We start from the raw sequence: 11,098 nt of genomic DNA, 5'->3' as shown, positions 1-11,098 counted from the left end.
TTTCTTTTTTTTTTCTGGCACATCCAAATTTCTCTGCAATGGTAAAAGATGTATGTATTATCAAATTTCTCTTTGTGTTGTACAGAACTATACCATGAATAATGAATGTGAGATGTATGGTTACAACTCTTTGCATTATATATCATTAAAATATGTTTTTTGTAGTTTCTGGAGATTCCATATTTATTAACACCTTTTACAAGTCACTAGTCATTCATTTACTTTAGAAATACATTTAATTATACAATTCATATCCTTTCATATCTGTTCTTTTGGCTTATTTTGAATCTTTTCCCGTTCTTATCCACGAGTCACAGATGTTGTGCTGCGGGATTATTTATTTACGTATTTATATATATATATATATAAAATTTATTTTTATTCAAGGAAGCAAAGTCAAATAAGGAAGAAGAAAGATGCAATAACTTATTTTTATTATTATTATTTTTTTTATGTTTAGCTTTTAACTTGTGATCAGACTGTCAACATACTACTGAAATGCTACCACCTAGCAAGTTCCTTAGAGCCATGGGTCACACTGAAACCTTTGAAGCCCAAAGAGTTCTTTCAGAATCAGTATTCTCTTGCTTATTTATCTGATTTAAATGTAATCAAGCCCATTCTCCTAGTGATAAGTTTAGCTTATCACAAATGAACTTTAAGAGAACTTTGCTCACATCCAGCTTTTCAAAGCAGCGTTTAGGAGATGTGTGAGAACAGAACAGCCAGCTGCAGTTTACTCAATCACATTAATAATCATTGTTTTCATTGGTTCATGCCCTCTCTGCTCTAAGTAACAAGGCTCTTCAGAATCATTTTGGCATCTTCTTGTTAAAATACAGATAAATTTGAAGCACACAGCTTTATTTATGCGTCTTATTATATAGTTGAACACATATATTGAATTCCTATCATATCTGACTACCGACATTACTAAATATATGATTATTTGCAATCAGTGGAAGTATAACCATTACATCTATCTAAAGCAAAATCTCATTTTTCTATTTCTTCTTTTACTATCAAAAAAGAATACAGTTTACACCACTTTTTCATTTCATGTATGTACTCGTTTTTGCACAGGTTTTCAGCATCACTTTCAGTAAGTGGAACAGACATTGCTAACACACAGTTCAGATCTGTATGACTGTGCTGGATGTGTTAACAAGTTGTAGGCTGTAATAACACTGGCTGTTATCCTTGGACACTTCGTAGAGTAAAGAAAGTTAGTATGTTATGAACTCAGTAGTAATTGTTTGTCCCAGGATACGTTCATTTTTCTTCTATTAGCGCTGGATAAGGCATAGCACATGAAGAAGTCGTCAAAAGTGATGATATTTTAGGATCAAAGGACCTTTCCCAGTCATATCTGGTGAAATGAAGTATTAGTTGAAGGAGCCCTCTAGCAAAACAATAGAAATGCAGTCTTTAAAGTTGCCAAGAGGGAGGCTATCTTTGGTATTCGAAGATTTCTTAGGAATGTTGGCTTAGCCCTCTTTTTTCACATTCCTGACCAAACAGACCACAAAACATCAGCTTTGCTTAACCTCACCATTTCTAGGTAGCACGGTATTTATCTATTTATCTTTTAAAAACTAGAGCTGTGCTTGTGATTTGTGGAAAGCCTGGGACCACAGGCCAGCTTGGAGATTAACTCAAATTGAGTTAGGCTTCATTTCTTTTGAGGATCTAAGCACAGATGCTTCATAGAGCCGTGCTGCAAGTATTTATATTCCCACTAATTTTATTTGAATTTGTGTGTAAGTTACTATATTACAAAGAAATGCCAACTGAGAAATGCTAGCAGCAAGCTACTAGAAAACCTATTTCACAGGTTAGGACTAGAGTCTGTGCACATATGTATGTAAATACATATGTATGGTAAACTCCTAACTGTTGAGTTTCCATTTGCTAATGGATTTATGAAAGTTTTGGAAGGAAACATCAATCTACATGTCTTCTCAAATGTCATGGTAATATGTTTATGGGAGAATGCTCAGATGCAAAAATATAACTGATAATTCCACTGTGTATTTAAATAATAATAGGTACTGGTAAGGTAGGTAAAGTGTATTGCAGACAGATTGTTAAATATTTACACTTGATACATTATACCTTACAAGATCTCTGTTGTGTGTTGAGTGTGTTGATGATAGAATGCAGATGAGAAAAGGCAGGACTGCAACAGACTTGAAGGCAATAAAAACTTTTGTGACTGATTAGCACATGGTTTTAACTCTACTGGCATATTTACTGGTACATACCTAGAGTAATAATAAAATATTATTCATATGTTCTTTACAGTGAAAAGAATGCTTTTTATAAAACAGAGAATTACTTATACAGTGTCCTTCTGAAAGCAGATCTCTCCAATAGAGTGAACTTGTGATACAACATATTATATTTGTTTCTAAGTACACTCTATTTATAGAGCAGCACTTACATTACACTGCAGAGGCAATAAACCTAAAATCTAAGATAAATGTAATTTATCAAAGCATAAATCTCTGTTCCAGATAAGATAGTATTTAGCATCCTACATTTAGTACCTTTGGACACAAGCATATTGAAGTTGGCAAACAACAAAAGAATTCCAGTCAATGAGACCTATTTCAAATCAGAAATCCTATGGAAAGAAAAAGGAACAGAAAATATGTTCAGCAGAGGATCTAAGGAGAAAAGCTTAAAGACTGTATTTGTGCCATCTGAGTCAACATGCATTCACTACATGCCCTGTGACTGGCAGCAGTCCAAACAATTTCACCTTATAAGCATAACTGCATTTATTCCCTAGGTTACCTACATATCTGGCATGCTATTTACTTGGGGGAACATATTAAGAGAGATTTAAGACCACGAACAAGCACAAGGAAAACAAAACCTTGTGTGTTGAATTACACTGCAAAATGGACCTCTGCCTGCTTTCTATCACTTTGTATTTCTATATTCTTCACTTCTGATCTTTCAGTGGTATTTCAAACAGAAGATTTGTACTTCTGAGTTTATCAGACAAAATAGTGAGCAAAGCAAATTCTAATCCAAATGAACATGGGTTCAGTGAAGAGTATGATTATCTATTACTTTCTCCAAATCATATTGGTCATAGCTTGAGATCTATTTTTTTTCTTGTTGTCATATATATATATATATATGTAATATTGATATGCATATATATAAATGGAACTATCACATGCAATGCTATATATATATATATGTACAAATCAGTGTATTTAATAATGGAAATTTTTAAAAGATGTCACAAGGACATTCAAACTTTAAGCAGTGAAGAGGGATTATAAAAGACTTTATTAAACATGGATCATTGAAGAGCTAATCATGTAACAGAACAGTTTTCAATAGCCCCTGTGCTGAGGATTTTACATAGAATCTACCTTCAGTAGAAATTGAATGAACATTTAAAGAAAGGTGAGAAGACACAAAAGTAGCTGAAAAATAAACTTTAAAACACTTATGCAGTAATAAAATCATGGATTTTTTTTACTCTTAAAATGAATAAAAGCAAGAAGCTAACTTCCAGTGTTGAAGGTACCTATTCTATGCAACTGTGGTCTGAACTGAACCATACTTCTGCATGGTTTCATTTGCCATATTCTGAAGACAGTTCATGATTTATTTGAGGAGTGATACTTTTCTTGATACACATTCACTGACATGATTCTTAGTTAATCACTGACAACTATGAAAATATACTTAAGTAACCAAGAATATTACATGTACTATGTGAAGTACATTTATCTTCAAAGCCTTCAAACCTTAGAGAAGATCTATTTTCATATATGGAACAAAGTCCCTAGACACCTGTACCATACAGGGAGGGTTGGAAATGTTCAGAGTTCTGAAATATAAAGACCAGTAGATTTCTTTTTCATTCGGTTTTGTTAGCTGACATAAATAGTAAACAAGTAAAACTGGGAATTCGCTGTGTGGATTGGGCAACTGTGCAGAATAAAATCAGTGGGGTAGAAAGATGGATTAGATGGCCCAGTATTATTTTATTTATTTCAAATAAATAAGATAATCCAATGTAGCAAGACTCACATTAGTTAAATAGTAAATTACCTTTCATTAGTTGGAAGTATTGTAACATTTAGAGAGAAATTGTACAGCATTGTTAACAACTACTGACCGTCATTTACAATCTACAAACATTGGGGTTAAAATGTTGATTCTATTACTTCAGTGAAATCAAGATGCCACCTCCATTTCTACTTTCATATCCACTTAATATGCACTTAGACTTTAGGAGGGATCAAATAATTATTCAAAATTACTTTAAAAATTCAGGTAGATACTAATTGAATAGCCACACAAAAAGCATTATTTTTCTGTTCTGTCTTTAGATAATTACTGTGCCATATTTATTTGTCTATTCTGCTTGAGTATGTGCATTAGTGATTCTTACCTCTGAAACATGAACAGGTCATCTGGTTTAATCATTTTTATCTTCAGTGTCACTGGAGATGCTAAAAAACCTCATCTGACCAATTAGTAAGAATGCTCTTGAGCCAGCTACAAGGCCTTGATACAGATCTATCATGAGTTATGTCCTGGTTTTGTCTGGTGAAGAGTTAATTTTCTTCCTGGTAGCTGGCATGGTATCATGCTTTGGATTTAGGATGAGAATAATGTTGATAACACATCAACATTTCAAGTGTTCCTGAGAAGCGTTTACAAGTCAAGGGATTTCCAGCCTCTCACACTGCCCTGCTAGCAAGAGGGCCGGGAGGAGACAGGACCAGGGTAGCTGACCCAGACTGGCCAAAAATACAATCCATATCATATGATGCCAAATAATAAAACTAAAGGAGTTGGCTGGAGAGGGGGAGCAGGGCTGCTGCTGCTCAGGAACTGCCACTGATTAGCAGGTGATGATCAATTGCATCATGCATAACTCATCTTGTCTATTCTTATTTTTCCTTTCCTTTCTGTCCTATTAAATTGCCTTTATCTCAACCCATGAGTTTCACCATTTTTTTCACCCTTCTTATTCTCTTCCTCATCCACTGGGGGAGAGAGGAGGTTTGAGCAAACAGTTGTGGTGCTTGGCAAGTTCACAGATTGGCTATGTCTGATCATTTTTTCTATCTCTTCTAAGAAATACCTGGACATTAAATTGAGATCACAGACACAGCATTCAATGCTTGAGAGTGGATAGATAGCTAATTTTAATGTACATTTTTCATATATTTCATATAATCTCAATAATTAAAATTGCTCACCTATAAGTGATTACATTGATAACATTGTACCAAATACTGACCAAGGAAGACAAGGGGATAATTCTCAGACAAGATATCATGTTTTAGTTAATATATTCAACAGAATAGAAATGAAGAAAATATTATAATAACATCCATCTGTAGAACTACTTTTTGTCCAGTAGGAAGAAATAGTCCAGGTCACATGGCTGACCTTTTTCTGACATTGTTTTAAGAAGGGCCTCAAAGTTAAAATGGCAATTTTTGCTCTTGCCTTATGCTTTATTAATTTTTCTAAAACTTGAACTGAGCTGGCATTCTTCCTTTTATTTTATTATTATTCCTGAAGTACTGTTATTTCTGATTTAAGCTAGCATAATTTACCAATGAATCAGGCTCATAGATTCATGGAGCTTTTGCTGTCAACATTCAATAGAAACAGTGAAAGATTTACTTGAAGAAAGAACAAACAGTCCTTATTTATTAGTTTCAGCTTTGCTCCCCAAGTCACTACAGGATTTGATTCACTACTATGTAAGTGAGTGTAACAGCTTGAGGAAATAAACATGGATAGTTGTTGCAAAAAGCAGCTCTAATTTTTGCTATCATGAGCTGCATGTGTGACACATAAGTTTTCTCTCTAACTATAATGCTTTGTCCAGAACTGAGATATCAGTATTTCTGAGAAGTAGTGCAGCCTTCCTTCCTGAAAACTCCACTTTTATTCTGTGTTTGTTTAACAACATTCCACAAAGGAAAATGTTTCATGCTTTATATTCCTCTTTGATATGCTATGGTGTTGTTCTAATGAAGTCCACAGAATTAACATGAAAGCAAGTTTTCTAATCTGGTACCTGCACCTCTTCAGGTCCTATAATCCACGTTCCCACATGGCTATTTTGTAGCTGTGAAATTTACTCTATGCACACAAGTTTTATGACTCCTGGATAGTATACTGCAGCTTACCAGACACTATGAAGAAAATAAACTCTACCTCATTTGAATACAGGATAGTAATACGTAAGAAATTATTCAGTGTTTCACTAGAAAAAACATTCTACTTCACCTTCTGAAGAATTGTCAACTCAAGTATTTACATGAAGCAGAATGTAATGAAGCCATTAGTGCAATCTAATCTTTATCCAGCACATTAAAAAATTCAGTTTAAAAGATTACATTTTCAACTAAACTCCTCAAACAAAAAGAAATATTTTAACATTCTATTTCTTTTAGAAATACAGTTTTAAAAGATATAAATAACTGGTAATACAGTTTCAGCACAGCCACACTGAATTGTTTAATTAAATGATCTCGAACTGAGCAGCTCCCTACAGATGTAAGCTTTGTGGCTGATTAACTTTGGTTGCGTGTTTGTAATTGTATTTTTAGTATACTGAAGGAGATATCACAACCTATTCTACCTGGTCAACAGATTAAAATTTTTCTGAAAAGTACAAACAGAAATAGAATTGTTTGCATGATTGAATAAACAGCACTAAACCAGGCTAGAATACGACAAAGGTGAATTTTTACAAACAGAATTGGAGCTGTTGGAGCAGGTTGAGGAGAGACATGAATGTGATTAGAGAGCTGGGACACCTCCCCTGAGAAGAAAGGTTGAAGGCTTGTTTATCTTGGAAAATAGAAGGCTCTGAGGAAATCTCATTGCAACCTTCCAGTACTTGAGGAGAGCATATAAGCAGGAAGAAAACTGACTTTTTACACAATCTGATAGTAATATGACAGGAGGAAATAGTTCTAAACTGAAATAGGGGAGATTTAGATTAGGTGTAGGAGGGAAATTATCACTGAGAGGGTGTGCACGGCACAGGCTGCCCAGAGAAACTGTGGATGCCCCACCTCTGGAGGTGTTTCAAGGCCAGGTTGGGTGGGACTCTGGGCAGCCTGAGCTGGTGGATGGTAACCCTGCCTATGCTGGGAGGTTGGAACTGGATGGGCTTTTAAGTTCTTCTCCAAACTAAGCCATTCTATGATTCTATGAATTTAAAGAGTTGTTGTAACTTGTTGCTAATCTTTACATCATGCATAACAGTCAAATAACTTATCAAAACTAAGATATGAAAAAAATCATACTGTTTCTTTCTGAAATGGTTTCATAATGTTTTCAGCATGTTATTCTGTGAGTACTACTTCAGTTTTTTGTCTCCAGATATAATAACTCAGGTGGTTGCTCTTCCAGCAGCTTCCAAAATTCTTGCTTTGTTTTTTCGTTTTTCATCATTAGGCACCAGGTAATGATCCTTCATAGAGGATCAAACTTTTATCACTTGGTTAGTTTTGTCTCACTGCTTTTGTTTTACTATTTGTCATGCCAGAAGTCCTACTCTTGCAAACAAGATAGGCAAAACATCTCTTCTACGTGGTCATTTAATCCCATTTTTCTCACACAAGCCCTACTTTTCTCATCAGAATTATAAGGTAATGATAAGTATTTTCAGCATTTATTTTCTTGAATACTCTGAGATGACTAATAATTATTTGCGTCATATTCAGAATGACATTAATCTCTACTGAACAAACTGCAGAAAAACTCCTGGTAGGTTATCTTACATATGTTCTCCAGATTTGTGTGTAGCTAAGTGCAGCATGAAAATACTTCTTTCAGTAAGTCTGGACTGCAGAAGTTATAACTCAATATATATATTAGTTTTATATAACCCACAATATTTGGTATATTTACACAATTGTGAACAAATTGTGTATTGTGAACAAAGTTTTGTTTTTGATAATATGTTTTCTTGTCATGTACAAAGAAGAAACTGAAATAAAAATAAAGCACAATCACTACATTATTTGAGGATCTCAGTAAAATGTTTCTTGGGCAGAAGCGAAACCAATTCCTAGGATACACCAAGTCAATTGGTGACAGTGTTCAAGATCCACTGTTCAGTAGATCATTAATCCCAAATTAATAATTAGGTCACTATTAAAATTGAGTAAACATTATTGCCACAACAGATAACAACCTCCTGCGCTTTATGAAGAAATACTGATGTTTTTATGCCAATGTCAGTCAAAGCTTCATTTCCTCCACGTATATAAACTGCATCCTCTGTATTTGAACTCTGAAAGTCTTTTGCTACAGTCATTTTAGTACACTACTTTGTTGGCTCAAGAGAAATCAGAAAGTGAGATTTCTCTCTAGACCTTTTGACCAGATATTATTTTTTAATATTGTTTGTTTTTACAAAAAAAAGTTTCAAAAATCAATATCCATTTTCTTGATATGTGTTTGAAAGAAGACAGATGGGAAAACAGGAAAGGAAAACAAAAGATTATAATCAGTCAGACTCACTAATTGGAACTGACTGTTTCTTAAGAAATGAATGTGTTAATTGCTATTTTTTCTTATCTCATGGATATTATTTGAGTCAAATCAATTCAATGAAACATACCAAGATGCATTAGATTTGCTGAGTTTCCCATGTAGAGAAGACTTCTATCTTACAAGGCTTCTTAGGCACTGACATTCTTCTGAGTGTTGTGACCTATTACCACTAATGATATGAGCTTTCTAGGACTTGGGAGAAACTAGTGCTAGGTTTGGTGATAATGGCTTCTCATCCTTCCCTTACCTTTCTCAAACACAGACAGAAAGAAACAGAAAAACAAAAACAGAAATGAAAAATAAATACAATCAACACGATCAAAAATAAATAATGAATTAAAAAATAAATAATGAATTAAATTAGGACTATATCAGGTGTTGAAGTTCATTTCACAGCTACTCCACTCAACAATATCAGGAGTTACATAGTAACAAAACTTTATTTTGTTCACTTCTGTCAAGAAAAAAGAACTTTATTTGAGGAAATGGACTTTTGTTCTTCTCTTCATTAAGTGAAGACACAGTTTACATTTGTTCTGTTTACTACTCTATAGGATGATTTTGTTTACCTTGTACAACTTCTGGAAGAAGAATCAAGACTTTTTACTTACAATCTTTTGATTAGTTGATGTAGAATAAATAATTTTTGTTTTCTGCCTCCTCCAGACCATAAAAGAAAAAGTGATGATGAGAAAAGAAATTGAGGTATTTATTTTCTCTCCCATAGAAGACATCTGGACTTAGGCTCTGTATATTTGTCTGTTAAAACAGCTAAGCAGATAAATATTGAATGTTTTTCTGTGTAAAACAATTTTACTTATAAAACTTGGAAAAGATCTACGAGCACTGTCCGTTAGTCCAGTTGGTTTTCTTTCAGATGCTTCAGTAAGGTAATAGTCCTTGACGTCAGCAATATTTTTCAATTATTTTTCAATTACTTATGATATTGGAGTTTTCTGGTGGCCATTTTTCTTAACTTTTTTTTTACAAAAAATATATCTTAAGTTTTTATATGAAATCATATATGCAAACAGTAAGATAGACCTGCAAAAGGAATGGCTATTTTTATTTAATACTGCAGTAGGATTGATGTAATGAAATGGTAAAAAAAAAAAAATACTGATTTTCCGTTTATTTTTTCACAAATAAATCAGCACTAGTTCTATTACTGTCACCAAAATCAGCTTATACTAGTAAGCTGCATTGTCAGGTGGGTAAAAAAGAAACTAGGAAAGATTGAGAGCAGTCTGTCACTCAACAGAAGAAAGCCAACGCAAGAAAACGAGCTGCTGGAGTGGGTCCAGAGGAGACCACGAAGATGCTCAGAGGACTGGAATATCTCTCCAGCAACTAAAGGCTAAGGGAGCATGGCTTGTTCAGCCTGAGGAAGATGAGATTTCAGGAAGATCTCACTGAGGCTTTTCAATACTTAAAGGAGCTTATAAAAAAAAATGAGGAGAGACATTTTACAAGGGCATGTAGTGATAAGACAAGGGGGAATGGCTTCAAACTAAAAGAGGGAAGATTTAGGTTAAATGTTAGGCAGAAATTTTTTTTCTCAGAAGAAGATAAGGCTCTGGAACAGATTGCCCAGAGAAGCTTTGGATGTCCCATCCCTCAGACATTCATGATCAGGTTGGATGGGGCCCTGGGAAGTCTGATCTACTGGGTGCATCCCTGCCCATCTCAGGTAGTTGGAACTGAATGGGCATTAAGGTCCACTCCAATCCAAGCCATTCTGTGTTTCTATGATTCTATGGTTCTCTGAATGTGTCCTGGCATTTCATACAGTGTAACAATGCACCTCTCTGAGTATATACAACTTTGCTTTGTAATGCCATTCTTTGATTTATTTTTTTTTTTTTGGTCCAATACTTGTCAAATTATTTATACAGTAAAAATGATTTATGACTGTTACCTGTACCATTTGTATTTGTAGTACATTGCAGCATGATGTCTGCCATATTCACCCAATACATAAGAAATGCAGTTGTGAACTCCTATAGATGGGATTGCTAACAAAATTAAGTGCTCATCCTCTGTGTAAAATGTATTGATTAAAAGATACTGACATTTCACTTTGTACTATATCAGCTGTCTCCTGTTCCCTGAACGGCAGCCAACAAACATGACCAGGGCCCTCCAGATACCTACAGGCTTCAATTTTTCTAATGATTTATTATACATTCCTCATATACTGTCTCTACTATGGGATGTCTACAAATTAAAATTTGGCATTCTATCAACCACTTAGAATATGTTCTGACTCCATGAAAATCATCATCACTGCACTGAAACAACCAAAATATCAGTATGTTATTGACACTCTTTTTTCTCCCAAAGCCTAAACATAACATCATACCAGACACAATGAAGAAAATCACCTGAAACAAGGACAGAAAGCTAGGAAATATTTTCCTTGTGTCCATAACACACTTCTCATTTTTCTTAACTTCCACTGGCCTCTTTTCACTTCCAAATTTTTGAATCACAGAAGTGATTAGAGGATCAGAAATGGAGCTACTGAATA

General features: G+C 34.3%; 1 protein-coding gene across 1 annotated transcript in view; it reads right to left on the bottom strand.

Moving 5' to 3' along the window:
• ZFPM2 (zinc finger protein, FOG family member 2) overlaps positions 1-10,532 on the bottom strand; it is a 75,335-nt gene extending 64,803 nt beyond the window's left edge. The window contains exon 1 of the mRNA XM_010709238.2: positions 10,487-10,532. Coding sequence (XP_010707540.1) covers positions 10,487-10,532 — 46 coding nt within the window. The remainder of the gene's footprint in view (positions 1-10,486) is intronic.
• Between the last annotated feature and the right edge of the window lie 566 nt (positions 10,533-11,098).

The sequence above is a fragment of the Meleagris gallopavo genome, chromosome 3 (assembly GCF_000146605.3).
Source record: "Meleagris gallopavo isolate NT-WF06-2002-E0010 breed Aviagen turkey brand Nicholas breeding stock chromosome 3, Turkey_5.1, whole genome shotgun sequence".
In the NCBI taxonomy this organism is placed as follows: Eukaryota; Metazoa; Chordata; class Aves; order Galliformes; family Phasianidae; genus Meleagris; species Meleagris gallopavo.
The sequence above is the reverse complement of the archived record's forward strand: the minus strand, read 5'-3'. Positions and strand labels throughout refer to the sequence as shown.